General features: G+C 57.3%; 1 protein-coding gene across 1 annotated transcript; it reads left to right on the top strand.

Annotated features, from left to right (window-relative positions):
• The first annotated feature begins 10010 nt into the window (after positions 1-10010).
• On the top strand, positions 10011-18503 carry LOC122366273 (BMP and activin membrane-bound inhibitor homolog). The gene is made up of 4 exons (XM_043338326.1): positions 10011-10408; positions 12764-12908; positions 14190-14344; positions 17460-18503. Exons 1-4 carry the CDS (start codon positions 10213-10215, stop codon positions 17801-17803), a joined length of 840 nt encoding a protein of 279 aa, XP_043194261.1. The 5' UTR covers positions 10011-10212; the 3' UTR covers positions 17804-18503.
• Positions 18504-19386: the final 883 nt, after the last annotated feature.

Here is a 19386-nt window from a genome sequence, read left to right as displayed (position 1 = left end):
GCCACCGCCACAAAGCAAACAGATCAATTTGGAAGTCAATGCCTGGGCTAATGTCCGGATAAAGAGAGGGTCATGTGGCCTGTCTAATCACAGAGTGGGGCGGCCGCCGCCGGTCGGCCGGGCGGGGGCGGGGGCGGGCGGGGCGCCGGCCCCCTGGGTGGCGCCGTCGCCGCCTGTCTCGGCGGGCCGCCGCCGCCGCCGCCGGCTGGTGGCGTCCCGTCCTCCGCCGTCCGCCGGCCCGGCAGACAGTCGGCGGCCGGTTTATCAGATGGGTGGCGGGGAGAGACCGTCACGCCGCGCGGCGCCGCACGCTACTCCGCGTGGGAGGAAGGGAGGAGGGAGGACGGCCCATCATGGCGCCATCACCGGCCGACGCGTCACGGACAGTCGCGCACGACAGCAGCTGCCGGTATACAGCCGGACCGGCGTGTCCTGTCCACGGAGGTACCGGTGGTGACCTCCCCAGCCGACGGACAGACGGGCCCTCAGCTGCACTTAATCACGAACTTATCAACGAACAGAAACTGGTTATTGAGCATGACAATATAACGGGAAGGTGGATGCCGTTTTGGGTACCGTCACGGAATTAATTGCTGCTGGAGACAACCTAATCGTTAACTGGTTTTAAGATTTATTCACGATTACTACCTGCCAGGTCTTCTGAAATTTAAGCAGACAGAGTAAAAAAGTGAGCATCCACATAGAGCTAAAACCGTGCTATACTTACGCTTTCGAAAGTCGTTTTTTCGTATGTTCACGGTTAATCCACCGATCGTTTTGCGAGGCCCAAATGGATATCAAATCTTCTCGGGCGCTGGGACCAGGCCTTCATTCTTAGTCTAATGTGTCCATAGACAATGTCCAGGTGGGCAAGGTGGGGCCGATGTGTGCACGTGATGACAGTTTTGCAGGCACCATTTGCCTCTGCTGTCCCTCCCAGTGTGTGTACGTAAAGGGTCGGCAGGGCACGCCTCGCCCTTCGCAAGCGAAGTCGGGGTTGGACAACTCCCCTTTCACAAATATAGACACCAACAGCTGAGTTCGCCACTGCGTTCAGCGACGTACACACTACACACATACCTAACTGACGACAGACAATAGCATTCCTTCCATGGGCGGTCCGATGTGACAGTCCCAACCCACCGTGCAAGTGCGGCCGATCGGCGCCGTTTGAATCGCAGTATCGTACACAGATGATGAAAGCCTTGGCCGCGTCGGGCCGACCGTGCCGCCCCCGCCTGCCACCAAACAGTGGCCCGCTGTATGTGCAACAGTGGATGCATTCTGCGACTTTATTGACACCGCCTGACGAAACGAACACTCGCCGGCGTCAGTCGACGGACTTTGAGCGCCCGACGGGCGACGAGCCTACTTTGGACGGCGTAATGTCGGCCAAGTCGTAAAAGTAGTACATTCGTACACATTGCAGACGGCCGTCACATGGCCGGAGGGCTGATCATTGAAGCAATACGCCGTGCAATTGCGTATGGCTTACCCGGCACTTGAGTGTGATCAAAGTCTGCACTGGGACTGGAGAGCGGCCACCTGGGACGTGTATGCTGAGGGGTGCGGGCGGGAGGGACGGGGCAGCGGCAGTGCACACAGGGGACAGATAGGGCCCCTATCAGTCGCCGGTGACCTAGACTGGTATGTCGCCCGCACGCGTCACGCTGTCGAGTGCAACTTCACGTTGAGACGTGTCAGGGCGTTGGCATGCCGCCGTAGCGTCTCGAGACGAACTTCGGTCACAACGTACGGGTCGGCGGGGCCGATATTGCACGATGGATCTGCTGTGTACACATTTGGTGGCAATTGAGAAATCAGCGTCGCATTTTATGAACGCGTTTCACAAATGCCATTCGTGCGTAACATCGTGACATCGTCATAACTTTTATGGAAGACGAGTAATGCAATGTGCACTTCTTCACTGATAATTGTCTGAAACTAGAGCAATGGTTTTTAATTTTACTTCTTTAGTTTTTAACTATTCCTCCTTTCCTGGGAAGCAGTAAGCGCGAAAGAATATTATTTTCAATGTATGATCAAGAGTTTGACTAATACCATCGTTGAAGTCAACATGACGCATATAATACCTATGTGAAAAAGATGTTTATCAGCTACAGCGGCAGTGGCAGCACACTAAACCTGTCGGTATACGCCTTTACAAATCAATTGGCCCGTATCCGTGTGTTGTCAGACATGGGGCAGTGACCTGTCTGTCTATGCGGTGACCAGGGACCTGTGTCTGCCTATGAGCTGACCGGTCACGGTGATCGGTGTCTTTCTGTGCGGTGTGCAGTGGCCTGTGTCTGTCTGTCCGTGCGATGACCGATGTTTGCATTGTCTCACATTGTGCAGTGGCTGCAGTGTCTCATGTCTGTCCATGACACGTTCTGTGACCGGTATCCAACCGTACTCCAAGTGACTGAGGTATAGCCGTGTCTATTATTTATCCGTGCGGCAGCCGTGTCTATCTGTCTATCCGTGCAGTAGCCGTGCCTAATGTCCATCTATCTATCTATCTATCTATCCGTGGGGTAGCCGCTGCCGGCGTGTGTCGCGGCAGGCACGGCAGCTGCCGCCGCCACAGACGGGGCCGGAAGCGTGGCGCCAGCGGGGCGGCTGGCGCGCCATCACCTGGCCGGACGGTCACGCTCCGCCGCCCGCCGCTCTCTGTCCGCAGCCCTCTTTCCTCTCTCTCCCAGCTCTCTGCTCTGTCCGCAGCTCCCAGCTCTGCCCGCAGCTCCGGCCGCGGCGCTCTGCCTGCACTGATTCCCAGCCGCATTTGTCGGTCGCTGCACATCGCCCAGGTCACCGGAACTCTACCGGCACAGGCTCAGTAATGTGGCTCGGAAAGGCCTCGAACCGTGTCATACGGCATGCCACAGGTTTTGGGCTCCCTCGGTAGCGGTTTACAGCGTCGGCTTGGCTGACGTGCCCGGACTTCAGGCAAGCTTGACGGAGGGCTTTACGACAAACTATAACAAACTTTGGCTTCACACCAGCGTTAAATTATGTACATATGATATAAAGCGGCTTATAGTCGAAGTGTAAGCCAAGTGATATCGTCTAATCGAAGCGTTTGTCGTAGAGCATCAGTACATTTCGGTCGACATGCGACCGGTAGGAATTTGTACCTATCTCGTCCTGTGCTTGCTCATGAGCAACACCCTTTCAGTAATGCATTCGATAACTACGTTAGATACTGCAGTGGTGTTGACTGTTGAGTACCTGCCATCAGCCGCCGAGGCGCCATGCCGGCAGTCCCGCCGCCCCCGCCCGCGTCGGGCGCTTGGCGCCGGTGTGGTCGGGACCGGTCACTGGCGGCGCACGACCTCGTGAAGGCCTCGTGTCCGCCTTGGCAGCTATGCAGCCGGTGCGGTCAGCTCGCGGTGGCCCGGTTTCACATCGTATCACGGCGCCATCATCGCCGAGGCGCCGTGCCGAGACGGGTCGAACCGTGCAACAGCACCCCGACAGCACGGCGGCTTGCGGTCGGTACGGCGCTAACGGCACGGCGGTATGTGGTTGGTACCGCGCTAACAGCATGGCGGTATGCGCCCTGTAGTTGTACGGCGCCGACAGTACCAGGATTGTGGCCGTTATGATTCCGACAGCAAGGCGGCTTGTAACCAGTGCAGTGCTGACAGCACCACTGGCGGATCCATGGTTTCAGCGCGGGGGGGGGGGCATACCAGGTCACGGAGCCAAACCTAGGGTACCCCCAAATCCTGTTTTCTCATCGGATTTTCACCCGTTCCGTGCTTCTATCCTCAGGATACAGAAATCCTTCTCCTCCACGCCGCAACCCTCTCCGGGCTGGACAGGCAACTTTATCTCATGCGGGCTGCTCCCTTGGAGCGGCACCGCTGCTCCTGAGGGAGCGCACCCCGTAGCCGGGTGCAGTGAGTGCCCGTTGGGGCTGGGTGGCCTGTCCTCTGGACGGGCTCAGCCCCGGCGACTCACTAGGGTGCCTGCCCAGACCAATGTCTCCCCCTAATTCCTATCATCCTTCCGGCTCTGCAATGGTCTTGTCGACCGAAAGGGCCTAACCCAACAAAACAAACAAACAAAAAATCATCGGATTTAGGCCACTTATTTTTCGTCATAGCCCTGACACGAGTTTTTTCTTTAAAAAAAAAATAGTAGCACACCTGACCCCATTGGCAGATCCAGGAGGAGGAGGAGGCTTTTGGGACAAATACCCGGGCAGCGCCAGAAATCGACGAGAATTGGTGGGGCCGGTGGGGCCCTCAGAATGACTGGTGTGTAGAGCCGACCCAAGGGCCGCTGGTGTGGAACCTTAAGAGGTACTGGCGTGGGACCACCAAAGGTATCGGTGTGGGTTCCCCAGAGGCAGTGGTGTGGGGCCCTCAGAGGCACTGGTGCAGAAACCACAAAGGACTCACATGGACGCCGTTGTGGTGCCTCAGACACTGGTGTGGTGCTAAGCCCACACCATTCACAGATGGCTGTGTGTGGGGCCCTTGGAGTTGTTGGTGCGAAATGCGAATGCTTAATAACCCAGTAGGGCCTCTCAGAGACCGACAAAGGGCCCTCAGAGGCCGGTGACGGGCCGTATGATGCCAACAATGGGCCTTCACAGACCGGCAAGTGAGGGCCTGCAGTATCTTCAGGAGCCCTGTGGAGTCCTTAGAGATCGGCATGGTACTCTCAGACGCCGGTGGGGCCCTCGGAGTCACCGGTGTAGGACCTACAGAGTTACCGGTGGCTGGCTGCCAGAGACACTGGTGTGGGGCCCCAGAGGCGCCGGTGTGGGACGCTCAGAGTCGCCGATGTGGGGCCTCAGGAGACACTGGTGTCTCAGAGGTGGCGGTGTAGGGCCCTCAGACGTGTCTGTGTGGTGCCCTCACAGTCGCCGGTGAAGACTTTCAAAGGCATCGTTGTGGGAGTCCTCACTTCTCAGAGACACAGGCATGGGGGCAAAGGGTCTTCGAGAGGCCAGCAAGGGGTGGATGGAGGCCTTCAGGAGCACTGTGGGATCCTGGAGACCGGCGTGGTACTCTCAGGCGTCGCTGGGAGCCCTCAGAGTCACCAGTGTGGGGCCCACAGAGTTGCAGGTAGGTAGCCGTCAGATGCGCTTGTGTAAGACCTTCAGAGGCGCCAGTGTGGGGCCCTCAGAGCCGCCGCCGATGTAGGACCTTAAGAAACATTGGTGTTAGTCCCTCAGATTGGCGGTGTTGGGCCCTCAAAGGCGCCGGTGTGAGACCCTCACGGCTCACAGACGCCGTTATGGGCCCTCAGAGACACTAGTGTGGAGCCGTTCCATGCGGGTATGAGCAAGGACCATAATTAGAGCTGACGCTTAATAGGTCAGCAAGGTCACTCAGAGGCCAGCACAGGGCCCTCAGAAGCCGGAGTGGGGTCCTTATGGAGATGTGTGATGTGTGGCGACTCAGGAGCCCGTGACTCCGTGGGGTGCTCTCACGAGTCCTGCGGGTCTTATCTCAGTCGAAATAAGGCACGCTTGGAACCTGAGCGGCCAATTGGCACTGCAGGGCCTCTCGGGCCCATAGGGCACCATGCATCTAATGAGGCGGCACGCACCCCTTGTGCCCCCCCCCCCCGGTTACGCTGCACTGGCTGCGGCCATACAGGTAAACCATATTCTAACCGTCCCTATTCCCAAGCATAGGCGGCGGCCGATTCCTGGTTTGCGCAATACGAGTGCCATCGTTAGACAACAACGGTTAAAAGGGTTGAAGCGGCATGACTCCCCTGTGGTAAGAACTAAGAAGCAGGCGCGGGTACAAGGGAGGGGGCCATGGGGGCCATGCCCCCCCCCCCCCTTGGCCGATTTTTTTTCAAAAATAAAATAAAAAGTTAAAAAGCTGAAAAGGGGGCCTCCTGAAAATAAAGTGGCTATTCATGTTGAGATGTTGCCTGAACAGCTAGATAAGCTCAATAGACGCAGTTTTTTTTGGGGGGGCCAACAAGTGGGAAGATGGGGCCTCCAACAGGTGGGATTATGGGGGCCTCCTGGTTTCTAATGGCCCCTCCCTTGGAGATTTTCTGGATCCGCCGCTGCTAAGAAGCAACATATTTTTAGACAAAATAAAGCAATGACAACTAAATTGAGGTTACTAAAACGACTCTGATCACAAAAGTAGTTACTAGGAGGGCTTCCTAATCCATTTTTATTTAGTTCCTCGTTATAGGCGTAAGAAGTGTAAGTCTGAACGGGGGGGGGGGGCATGTACTTGTACTGAATGCCCTCCCCAGGCTCCTGACGGAGGGGGCATATGCCCCTAATACCCCCCCCCCCTTGTATCTGCCAGTGGACAGCACAGAGCTAACGTATAGACGGTAAGGTATTGACAGTAGCGGCTGAACCGACAGCGCGGTAGACATTGAAGTTTGGCTGAACTGGCAGCGGGCTGTGTTTCGAACCGGCTTAGCGGCAAGACAGGCCGGATTAGGCATATGAGAGCTTCTATAAATATTATGAAGGCCGTTAAACCACCAATTGTAAGCTTGGCCTGGCAGAGACAGACTTGTTTCACCTCCTAAACCACGGTAGGCGATTCGTGTCAATGTTGAAAACTGACCGATATATGTACTCGTATAAAACACAATCCATGGCGAGTGCAGCTATTTCGTGGAAATGAGGCTGAGTAATTTTAGCAAGTGCTTTACATATACCTACGCCTTGATGTCACCGACACATTTGTAATACACCAAACCAAACAAAAATAAATGGCAGGGAAGGCAGTAGAATTGACAGTGTGACGAGACGAGAGTAGAGGACAAACTGCATAGGTGACAGACAATGTGAAGTGTGGCGGCAGCACCGGATGGACGCCGCGCCGTGATATTATCTCGTCTCGTCCCCTCTCGCTGTCGACGGGACGGGGTCGGTCGGCGCCGGGGGCCGGCCGGCGCCGACCGGAGCTTTACTGCCAGCTGCCCTCCCAGAGACGTTCCGAGGTCAGGCCGGCCCGATTTACAGCCGCCGCCGACGACGCTTAGTTTATGGTTTTTACTTCCCGGCCGGAATGTAGGAAATTTCAAGGAAATCGTTGCGGGGCTATTTTATGGGCCTACTGCTAAGTGCGGGGTAGCCATAGAGTGAGATCATCACTTAGCTCGCATGCTAAATTGCCCTTTCCTTGCGTCATTCTATCTGGTGGGAGACAATCGAGTCAATAATGCTCGAAAGTACGCTGGAAATTCCCACTTTGCCAGTTCGCACCCAAATGGCCTATTCAGTATTCACTTATCTATGCATGCATTGTCAATAAAATAGGTTTTAATGACACATTTTATTTGAACGAGCATTGTCAGCACTTCAACTTGTGGTCACTCTTGCACTCAGCACTCAGGCGCCATCCTGGCCGTATTGAGCTTGTGCTGCTCCAGGCCCTGAAGAACACTGTCCTGCCTGAGGCTGCCACATGAGACCTTTAGCCCAGCCCAGAGCAGGTAGAACTCAGGCATGTCGCCTGGTCTGATACCTGGACTCCATCCCGGCCCCTCCGCCCGGCGTCCTCCGAGGCAGAGCGGTCCGCGGTGTGGGACGGTGAGCCGTTATCATCGCGCGGCATCAGGTCGCGATGTCGTCCCGCCCTGTCCCTGTCCCTGTCCCCGCTCCCCGCTCCGCGCTCTGTGCTGTCCGCCACCACCGGCGCGGCACGCTGAAAACAATGGACCGCTGAAAACATGTTTTCTGCTGCGGCCGGACGAGGGTGGCCGCGCCGTGCCATCCGGTGACAGAGGCGGAAAGAGAGAGACAGAGAGATAGAGAGACAGGCGGAAACGGAGACAGAGACATACAGAGACGGACAGAGAGATCGTGGGGCAGACGGGTCGACAGATATGGGACTTCCCCTGTGTGATTCGTGACCCGTGCTGTAATCCGTTTCCTGTGTTCCGTGACCCTTCATCCGGGACCTGCCATCCGCAACTGGTGACCTCTTTACGGCGCCTATTCGGCCGCTTTCAGTCATTTTTGGCCCCGCTTCGTAACGTAGACTCAAAAGCACACGTGCTCTGAAACATGTCGCAGCCCGTCGTAGCTCCACCGTCGGGTACTGATAGCCGGTGTGGACACGGGGCTCTGATCTGGTGCGGTAGCCCTCCCCGACCTCTGCCCCCCCCCCCCCCGGCTGCGTTCCGCCAGGCGCTCTGTCGGGGGCCGGAGAGGGGTGGGGAGGGTACAACGAGACGGAGAGGGGGGCGTTTGGAGACGCCAGTCGGCGCAACCGTCGCGACGCGTCGGCGCCGGGCTGAACGTCGACGCCAGACTTTCACCCCGCCCGCTCCCCCACCCTCTCCGGCTCACCCCCCGGTCAGACAAAGGCTGCACTCGTCACACCACTGCTGCAATTCTAATGACACCCCTGACCCTCCCACGCTCAGAGTTATGCATTCCAGCACACCATGTCAACACCCGCATCTCCCGGGCCCCAAAACCGGCCGGGCCCAGTCCACTCACAAGCATCTCCACACCAGCACCCACTCCACTCAACATTTCCACACACATCCTCGCATCCACACCCACGCTTAAAAAAGCACCCCCCCCCCCCTCCTTCCATCTGCCACTGCGTGCGGCAGTACCGCCCGGCCGCCCGACTTCCCCTGAAAGCCGGCGCGAGTCTCGAGAAGGCTGGCGGCCGCGCCGTGACGCCGTTGCATATCCGACAGGCCGGCCGGAGTTGACGGGCCGGCCGGAGCCGTGAGGTGCCCGACCGCCACAGGCGGAGCCGGAGCGGTCGGTCGGTCGGCCGGTCGAGGTCGGACAATTTGGCAGTGACTCGGTTCAGCGAGGTGTCCGTGCGGACACGGCTGAATTACCACGACGGACACGGAGTAGTCAGGGGAGGGGGCACATCCGGGTCCATGATTCACTTGGGTCTTGGTGTCGTCAGCATTTAGTTTTGGTCAACTGGAGCAGCACTCTTTAGAAATGGCGACAGTGTTAGGACAGCATTGTTTTAGAACATTCGATTATTTTACCGCAATATTTAAATGTTTTTATGTATAAACGCATACTCTTTATGTAAGAATATACTTATGCACGAAGTTGATTTGTTTATTGACAGGGGAAATAATCGATCACAAGAACTGATAAAAACACAAAATAGTCGTAGCGTAGGTATGAGAACTCATTCCGCAAACTTTTTAACAAAACCAATAGGCTACCAATATATCAAAGTTAGGGCTGGCGCCTGGCGGGCATATTTACAGGTTAAACTACCGTTCAGTGCTTGGTCTGTTTAAAAAAATTGTCTCAATGGCGTCGGTAAACCGTTAAAAAAAGCACGCATCTCATATGTAAAACATCTGAACGCTACCACGCTTACAATTTTTTTCATGAAAATTGAAAATATGGTTTTTAATTCATGCCGCTCGCGAAATGCGAGTCTGTTTAATTAAAACGTTTCATGATGCACCTTTAGCCTCATCTCTGCAGCTGCAGACATCACCAACAGTCGTCAAGACCCTTATTGGTTATGCAATAATTTTATTCTGAACGGTTATTATTTACGGCCGGCAGGAATGTTTATTACCGATCATCTGTTTGTCATGAGTCACGAGAGCAAATACAGACAAGCCCACGTCAGCCGACAGGTCTAATCCATCGGTGACAACAGCGCTGAGCCGGCTCAAGAGTGACGGCTTAACGTTAATTATCGCCAATCAATTAGGTATACCGGAGGCCAATAATTTCGCTCTGGGCTGGGCGGCGCCCGGTATATTCTCAAGCCACACACATAGCGAGAGGGGCTCCTCTATCAATTATGAAGCCAAGTGTTTGCTCAGGCTGACACCGGCAGCAAAAACGGAGCGGGTCGGCCGGCCGCCGCGGCGAACCCACCGACAGATGGGGGAAACGGTGGCGCCGGACGGCTGGGGACGGGCGCCGGCGCGCCGCCCGGCTGGGGACGCACCGCCGCCCGCCAGACTGGTGCCTCGCAGCTTGTCATCGGCCCGACCGGCCAGATAATTAGCCTAACCAATCATTGTCTGGATTCCTCTCTCACCAGCCAATCAGAGCTCGTCTCACAGCCAGCCGGCCCGCTGTCGACCAATGAGCGGCCGCGACACAGTCGGGGTAATGATACAGTGGAGCGGGCCGGTCGCCGGCCGGGCGGCATCAGTTGATCGCCAGAGTGGGGTACGGTGGGGTGTTGTCAGTGTGTCGTGGAGGGTTTTGGAGTGCGGACGCGCCAGTGAGCCTGTCTGAGCGCGATGAGGCCGGCGGGCTGGCTGGTGGTGGTGCTGGTGCGGCTGGGACTGGCCGCCGGCGCCCCGAGGACTGCTGACGAGCGCCTGCTGCGGGCCATGGAGCGCGAGCTGAGCGGTCAGGGTGCGGCGCACAAGGTGCACCGGTCACACCACGGCCATCGTGCGCGACACCAGCCGCACGGCACGCTGCCGCCGCCAGGTGAGCTGCAGCTCAGGACTCGGGCTCTCCCCCCGACCCTCCAAAGCTGATGTCATCACCTCAGTCCGCTTCGCCCGGCTCCGCGGTAGCTCAAGTCTTCCGACCGGCAACCCTGACTGTGTGTGTGACCAGTGACCATCCCCAGCTCAATAGGATGCGTGGATAGGAGACCCAGCTACCCAACAGTGGCCCTGTTTGGCGCTCGTCTCAGTGATTCCAAAGCACTCCCCGTTTGCGCCACGCATCTTTCCCTCTGCAGTACACGGGTGATGTTGACCGTTTCCATGCCGATAACACTGATATCAATATCGATTATGATACCGGGCTCGCCGGTCAAAGTCAACACTGGTATCGGGTTTCATTCTCGTCCCGGACCCTGCCAGACCTCCTCGCCCTCTCTGTCCCCAGTACGGCCTGGGATTGGGACGAGGCAAACCCTTGACAGCGACCGTCTCCATCCTTATCAGTCCTCATCTTACCGTTTTCAGCTCAGACGGCCGCTTTCCTGTGCCTGTCCCCTGCCATTACCCTGTCCTGTCCTTACCCAGCCCTTACCATGGCCCTCCCCGAGTCCCCATGGGCCTTAACCCCACCCGTCCCTTGCCCTTGCCGTCCCCGTCCCGAGCCCTTTCCCTGTCCTTCACCGTGGCGGCGACTCCTGCCGTCTGAGCAGGCCAAAATTAGCCGGCTCCCCGGCCGCCCTAACACAACTCGGTAAGTGGAGCCGATGTGAGCGTTCCACGCCGGTGGCGAGGGCAGTCTCCGGTCCCGGCGCATTCCTCCGCCCTCCGTCGGCCGTGCTCTCCCCTCTCTCCTCTCTCTCCCCTCTCTCCTCCCTCCTCTCCCGGGCGTGACGGACCGGACGTCATCGCTGACGGGCCGTCATCGCTGTCCCCAACGGCGGGGGTGCCGTGGGTGTCCGCCAGCGGCGGTGTCGTGTGTGTCCGTTCCACCGGCCAGCCAGAGGGAGATATGTGGTGCAGGCGGATGATAACGCCCGGCGCAATACCCATGAAGTGTCATGGTGTCGTTTGGTTATCCTCGCGGCGAGGATCTCGCCACCGACTCAATGACTGCCGACTGGCCATGGTGAATTATCGTGCACGTCTCTAGCGTCTCTTGGGTGTTAAAATGAATTATTATAATAATAGCAACTGTAGAAAGTAATCGGCTAACTTACATGGGCTAAAAGTAACTCACATGGCTGGATCATCCTCACAAAATCTGGTCGGATTTCTTTTGCAGACGCTTCACTGAACTAAGTGCCTCTTAAGCTTAAGCATGTAAATTGTGAGCACGGCTTATTTTCAGTCTCGTGCGTCTGCTGCTTGAGATGCCAGTCGGTATCCTTTCCCCGTTGGTTTCGTCTCGTCTAGGTCCGACACTGCCTCCATAACCGGGCTCGCTGCCTGTTTGCCTGCCTGTTACGCTCCTCTCGATCAGTCACTGCTGTGAGTGCTGCTGAAGATGGCCATTGGTGGTGCGTTCAATGAAGCGGCCTTTCGTGGTGAATGACACACGTCACAGGACAGCTGTCCTGGGTCCTGGCGGACATCACCCGGACCCTGTTCCAATGGATATAGCCGGACTCTCTCCTAATTCCACTACAGCGCAGTCCTTGAGAACATCATCGGGCACTGTCCTCACTCCCAGCGGACACTGCAGGACACTCCCCGAACGGGCAGGGCTCTGTCTCAGAGGACACTGCCGGACACTGTCCCAGCGGACTCTGCTCTGCGGGGCCCTTCCGAATTCCTAATTCCGTACAACGTCCCGACATGATGCGAAGAGACGGCTCTGGTAGCTGGTCATGTATCGCATTTAATAAACACTCAACTCGGACGTCAGACTGATCCACCCATATGCACGGCTTACATACACTCACTGGCTGGTTGGAAAGCGTACAGGCACTGGCTGCGGTCTCTGAGCTGTGAGGAAGTGCCGATACCGACACCGGGCTGCCCCACGCTGTGGTTTTGAGCCAGGCGGCCGACCGTTGGGTACGATACCGTGCGGTGCAGTGTCGCGGTGGACGGGGCCTGACCGAGAGTGGGGTGATCGTCTGTACCCGGGAGTTTGGAAATGGAGCTCTGATGTAGCCAGTGGATAAATAAAACCGACCTTTCTATGGGATATCTATCAGTCTATTGCCTATCTATCGCCTATCTATTGCCTGTTCCAAGGAATAGATCGACGTTGTCCGTTTCGTGGTCTATCGGTGCTTTGTGCTCCCACATAAGAGCCCTGCTCTGTCTGTATTTGTCCGTTTTTCCCGGGAGGAGCTCGGTTCCGTCCGTATCTGTGTTTGTGTTCCCGCCCGTAGCTCTAACCCCGCTGTGTCTCTGTGTTCCGCAGCGGAGATCCGCTGCTACTGCAGTCTGCCGGCGTGCCTGACCACCGGCTACATGTGCCAGTCGATGGTCGGATCGTGCTTCTCCGAGACTGTGGAGACCGACCAGCGGGTTCACACCCGACACGGCTGTCTGGAACTGCTCTCCAGGTGAGGCGTCCGCTCTTCGGATGGACCTGCGCAAAGTTAACTTGCCGAGGATAACTTCTTTGTACTGTGCTGGGTGGAAAAGTGGCGCTGTTTGATCTTAGAGTGAATAACGTAATCGACATGAGAGCATCGATCTCAAATGTTGCATGAATATGGGACATTTGCCCAATGCTACGAACGCTACAAACGGGACTAAAATGTCCTCTTGAATGTGGACCCTGACAGCCATCACCTGCTGCCACATCTTATCCTCACTACCCACCGCCATTACGTCAGTCATCACTCCGCTATGTCACCGGTCGCTTCCCGTTGTGTTCATCTCCACTGGTTCTATGAATTTGGGTCGGCCGGTCCGGGGCTCAGGGTATGTGGACCGGACGCTACGGTCCCGCTGCGCCCAATAGACTGTCCGCCACGGCAGGTGTCAATTTTCCGGTCTCTTCGCCGCCCACTTCTGTGGGCAGTGAAGATCCTGTGTCAATAGCGGCCTCAGAAATGTGCAAATATTGACCCGGACAAACCAATTTCCGGCTCGATTGTTGAACTTCTCACCGGTATTTGCGCATTCAACGAACACTTGAAAAACGAGAGCAGGTTTTCGCGATCATAGGAACGGAATGTTGCGTATGTCGCAATATCACATTGTTGGTCTATTTGATCAAACGTTCTTATATTGATGAACTTACGTTCCCCACCCCTCAACACTTGTTGGATCCTCGCGTCCTTCAGTCCCCGTTCCCGTATCCCTCACAATTTTAGCGAGGGATTTCTTCCCTCGTCTCCCGATAACCTTCCCTCGCGTCCCTGTTGTCCCCCGTCCCCAGCCACTATCCGCCATCCGTCCCTGTCGTCCCCAGCCATGAGGCCCGGCGCTCGGCCCTGTCGTCCGAGGGACGTGCTTCGGCTGACCGGCGTTCCTATTATCTGCTCCGATCGGCGGCCCAAAAAGCCGGCCGCCGTCTTCAAAGCAGGCGCGATCGGTCATTTGTCAGAGGCTGTCGCCGCCGACTGACGGCTGTGACAGGCGTCATAGCGACCGTCACAGAGCCCGTCACACGGCCCGTCACACAGCCCGTCACACAGCCCGTCACCGGTCCGTTACGAACCCGTTCGGACTGTGAGCACGGAACGCGATCAACTGACTCTGTCACCAATGGCAGTCGGTGTTATATCTCCTCTCACGAGAGTTTTACCTCGCCTCGGATCAGAACTGCGGCCTGTGATGTGTGATGTGTATCGATCTAGCACCTGCTAACAAGTGGTGAACGCCTGTTTTTGCAGACACAAACAGCGCATCTGCGAGCGGCTCCACAGCGAGAACAAGGCCGACTCGCGGCTGCGCTGCTGCACCGAAGACATGTGTAACATCGTCGACGATGCGCCGGTATCCGTCGATCTCGACGCGCGGATATCGGGCCCGGGCAACGGCTCACGAGGTGAGTCTGAGTAGTATTGACCACTGCGGGTCGAGGCGGCACGGCGCCGCTGGAAACTGCAACGCTGCTCGTGGGGTAACACCAGCGACTTGAACGCGCCGGGCTATAGCCTGTTACAACATGGAAAAGAGCCCTCCATTCTGGGTTATAGTTAGTCTTCTGCACGTGTCTAGAGCTCGCCGTGCCCGGTTAGAACGATCCCACCTCGCCTCGTCTCAAACTGAGGTTTTGAGTCTCGGCGAACTGTCCGAGTGAGGACGTCCCACAGCTCCGTACCGAAATGATTGACTCGTGCGTCGAGCGGGACCTCGGCAAGATGGATGGACGCCGGCGGCGACGGCGCGCCGGGGCGTGCGTCCGATCGAGCGCTGATTAATAAGGCGTCTCTCACGATGACTTGTTACTCGCCGCTGTCACAATAGCCGGCAAAAACTGCGACCAGCTGTCGGCCAACGGCTGGTTAAGATTCCGGCGTTTCCTCCCGTTTTTGCGTTGCCGTTCTTCGTGGTCATTAATTCACAATACAAAAACGGCCAATAGTATTCGGAGCGGTGGCTTCTTATGTAAACGGCCGGTAAAACTATCGAGGCTCCCGCATTATCATACATTCTCCGTGGATTATTTTAAAAGCATTCCAGCTCGCCTCGTCTGGAGAGCGTTTTTGCCACCTGATAACACCCCTTTGTTGGCAGTCGCTTTTAGGCAAACATCACTAGTGAATTAAATCTGGGCGTCTGCCCGCGCTCACTCGTGAAACTGGTCACGAAAGGACTCGTGAATACCACTCCGGTTGGCACGACAAGAAGCGTGCCGAAAACAAACCGGTGAGGGGTTGATGGTCGAGGAGCCAGGTCCTTTGTGCGAGCTCAGAAAGGACGGTGGTAAACACTCATCTGCCCGGACTGGGCCATTGTGCTCTGGTCCGCCCTGAGGACCTCCTGAGTCTGTAGCGGCGGCTGCGGGCGCTGAGTGTCGCCGCGCGGCGCTCTTGTCTCGTGCCGGATCAGCGAGCCGCTGTTTCACGATCACCTCGTCACGCGAGCCGGGCCGGGCCGCGAGGCACCGCTCACCGGCCGGCCGGCTCGGCGGGACAGGCGGTGGACCCCCCCCCCCCCCCTCCCCTCCCCGCCGTACGCCCCGGCGCCGCCAGACGCGACCGGCGCCGGTCGGCTCGGTTGCCATGGTTACCGTACGGCGAGGCTTCCGGCCTCGGTGTGACAGGTGTGGGACGTCGGCTGAGGGGCGGTGTGTGAGGGATGGACCCGGTGACCCTGTGCAGTGGAGGGAATTGTGAGGGACGAGTTGACGGCGGAGGGAGCCGTGAGGGATAGCTCTACCTTGGAAAGAGCCGTTTGAGGGACGGACGGACTCATGGAGGTAGCTGTCTGAGGGACGGACGGGCTCACGGAGGTAGCTGCCTGAGGGACGGACCCAAAGCGTGAGGAAGTGTGAGGGACTGGCCCTCGGTAGAAGTTAGAACATCCTGTGTGAGGGACGAGTTCTCGGTAGAGGGAGCTCTGATCCTCGAGGGACAGACCTACCGTGTTGACGTCGTGGCCGGCCGATTGTTGCGCCACCGGTTACCGGTAAAGTGCCGGTGACTGCACTCTAACGGTGCGACAGTTAGTCATACGGCGGCCGCTCCTGTCCGCTGCTGGTTTTGGTACTGAACTGTGTCCGGTCGTAGCAAAACTTCAGTATGGTAGCCGGCGAGATCTGCAGAGTAGGATTATTTGTGGGATCATTTCTGTTGAGCGGGGGGAGTTGAAAGAGTGCCGACCACAAATCCATCGTAAATTAGCTTGTTCAGTGGCACGGGACATAGTTCATTGTCAAGGTCAGCCTTGTTAGTAGCAAGTAGTGGCAGTTTAGGGCCCTGGCGCCGACAGGAGCACTGCCTCGCGTGCTGGTCCGGTGGAATTCGCCGGTCGGCCGCTCATGGCGGACTTATCTTCCATCTCTGCGGCCGGCCGGCCCCGGTCCCCGGCCGGCGCCGACGCGACGGTGGCTGCCCGCTGCGCCCGTCCGTCCCGTCCCGTCCCGGGTCCCGGTCCGGCGCCGTCTCCGGTCCGCCGCAGCCGTCCGGCGCCGCCTGGTACTGCCAGAGACCGCCGGCGGCTCTCTGTGACTGCTGCAGCGGCAGCCGGCACCGCCGGCTCAATGACTGTCACCCCGGCCAGTACCCGTAGCTGCCAGCGCCGATATATGGGCCGCGATATACCGATTGTTGCACGCTCGGCCGCTGCCTCTCTCCCCTCCCGCTCCGCCGCTGCCGCTCTGTCGGCGGCCGGCTCTCTGTTTGTTTATGGGTTCGTCTCGACCCTGCACTGGTATGGCCTGTCGACGCGCCTCTGGCCGGCACATTCCCCGGCCCACGCGCCTGACATCTGGCGGCCGCTGGCCGAAGCTCGGGGGCGGGTAACGTGTAATTTGCGGACCGGCGATTTTCAGTGGTGCCGGCTCGGCGGTCAGCTAGATTAGTGGTCGGCCGCTCCAATTGGGGAGGACGCCGCGGGAAGTGGGGATGGGAAGCGCCGGACGCCGACCCCCCCCCCCCCCCCCGGGTCCAGGTCCAGGTCCACAGACCCGCTGGGGTGGCATGGCGGCCGGCGTGGTCCGGGAAGTCTGGCGAGCGCCGTTGGTCGTCACGCGCACCCAGTCCTGTATATTTACGTCTGACTGTCAGACTCGTCATTTGTCAAACGGACCAAGGCTAGGCGCCGGGGCCGGATGGATTATTTTAACGACATCCGCAGGATGTATAGCGCTTGAGAACTTATGCTTCGGAGTTCGGGCTCCATTTGGCCGTTGGCGCATGAGTACAACAATGCATATTTTTATGTGCTCTGTCTCGGACTCTCGAGTCATGTTCAGTTGTGCGTTACATGTGACTGTCCGTGTTTCGTGTGTAGCATATCACCCACTTTCGTCACAAATAATTAAAGTAGCGCTCATGGTGGACGATTCGTCGGACCCGTGCTGGTCGTACCCTCTCCGACGTCGCATTTACAGCTACCCTGTTTAGATGCCCGTAACCGTGTCCCACTCTCGTTTACAGTGTCGTGTGTTCTCTGTAACAACACCGTAGCTAACCTCTCCTTGTTCTTTGTTGCAGTACCGCTGCCGACTCCGCCTGCGGAGCTGCTGAGTCTGGGCGGCGGCCGGCAGCACCAGCAGCACTCCCAACAGCGCTCCGGCGAGCTGTGGCTGCGCGCGGCAACCATCGCCGTGCCCATCGCCGGCCTGTTCATCCTCTCCGGCCTGGTGCTGCTGGCCGTCAGGATGCTGCGCCGCGAGTCCAAGCCGCATTACCAGTACGCCAAGGCGCCGCTGTGCTTGGAGCCGGCGGCCGGCGGCGCGGTGGGGGTGCGCGTGGGCCTGGCGCCGGCCGCCCACCCGGCCACAGCGGTGCCGGTCCACTGCGTGGTGACGCCTGTGGACTGGCAGACGGACCGGTGAACTCCCCGGCTGCCGCGATCGACTGTGATTGTGTGTTGTACGGCCGGGGGCGCTGTGCGCTCGGCGGCCGTCAGATGAGGGCACCAGGCGCCAGAGACGGGCCACGAGGGACCGGCGGACCGCGAGCCGCCGCCCGAGTCACAGCGGCGAGTCAGAGTCAGAGTCAGAGGTGACACCGACTGCGTGTGTCAGTGTTATAGCGCGGTGTCGTCCCCACAGTGACACGGTGTCAGTGTCGGTGGCCCATGTCTGGCCGACACGCTGTTCCTCAGGTATCGCTGTGGTCACTCCTGGCGCTCACTGGACCAGTGTCTTCCCGTCGTGCCAACGCCGCACGGAGGCACTCTCCTTCCCCTGGGTCATTTTCGTACACTGGGACCGAACTGGGGCGCTCGATGGCCGGTATCATCATTTCCATAAACCGTCATACCTTCCATCATAATTGCCAAACTTTGTACGCGTGAGCGCAGGGCCACTGTGGCCTACTTCAGCCAGTGATGTTGAACGTTGACGTCTGTTCTTCAGTGGCAGTTGACCACTGCACCATTTGTTCTGCTGTGTTAGTGTGTCCAATGTTAATTCAGTTGCACGCTTTTTTGTATGTACATAAGACGTATGTTTATTTCACCCAATTGTGATATTATTGATCTTATTTATCGTAAAAGACATGATAATAAACATTGTGCACATTGTGATGCTTGGTGTCAGTTTTGATGTACGAAGGCTGGGCTGTGGGAATTTTACGGACAGTTCGAGTGCCAGAAGCTTGCTAATCGTTGTAGAAAACGCACACTCGCTCAGCCAGACGCGACCATCATTTCACGAAAACGGCCTCACCGTTCACAAGCATGGCAGTGACGTGAGACGTCAAACGGACTACCGTCCAAAAAAAGTAGAGTGGGACAGACGGATAAGAACTGGAACAGGGAGATCATGGATGCCTGGGGATTGAGGTGAACAATTTATCACCTTGAAAATTGAAAGACAACCGTCTCGGACCTCCGTAAAATTTACCCGAGTGTATGTATAGGTAATCCGGTTAAGACTGAAGTGCCCTACGATGCAAAAGCTGGCAGGTCGTAAGTTATAACTGAAATCTCTACTTGGAGAAAAAGTCAATACATTGTTTTTATCATAAATGCAAAATAATTCCGATCGCAAAAGTTGACAACGAAATGAAAATCACTGGCGAAGGCGAGCCGATAACTTTCTACTTTTTCATAGGTGGCGCCATTATAACTTACATTTCTCTCCATAGATGGCGCTAGTAGTGAGCGCCTGAAGGTATGCTGTGCCGCATGTCTCGATCGCCGTGTGGTCGCGACCGCGACTGCAGCCCGAGGTAGGTGCTTTAGACAGACACACTGTTGATTGTTATTTGTTCAGAACAGGCAGTGCGGCTGCTGACGCTTATAAGCAATCGCACACCATTGAACAGTCTCAGCTAAGGTCGGGATATTTTAGAGTGAGGTCCAAGTAGGAACACTACGGTAGTCAGCGCGCCTCTCACGACAGGCGAGGAGGGAGGTGTGCACCTGAAGGCGGAGGTCACGTCACCGCTGTTCTGAAACACGTCTATCGAC

Source organism: Amphibalanus amphitrite, unplaced genomic scaffold (genome assembly GCF_019059575.1).
Source record: "Amphibalanus amphitrite isolate SeventyFive unplaced genomic scaffold, NRLGWU_Aamphi_draft 000793F_arrow, whole genome shotgun sequence".
Lineage (NCBI taxonomy): Eukaryota > Metazoa > Arthropoda > Thecostraca > Balanomorpha > Balanidae > Amphibalanus > Amphibalanus amphitrite.
This window is presented reverse-complemented; position numbering and strand designations above follow the sequence as displayed.

Bases quoted from the DNA above. Each gene is read 5' to 3' on its own strand.
- LOC122366273 (XM_043338326.1), top strand. From the start codon at position 10,213: ATGAGGCCGGCGGGCTGGCTGGTGGTGGTGCTGGTGCGGCTGGGACTG. The intron at 12,909-14,189 runs GTGAGGCGTCCG...CTGTTTTTGCAG, and splicing joins TGTCTGGAACTGCTCTCCAG to ACACAAACAGCGCATCTGCG. The intron at 14,345-17,459 runs GTGAGTCTGAGT...TCTTTGTTGCAG, and splicing joins CCCGGGCAACGGCTCACGAG to TACCGCTGCCGACTCCGCCT.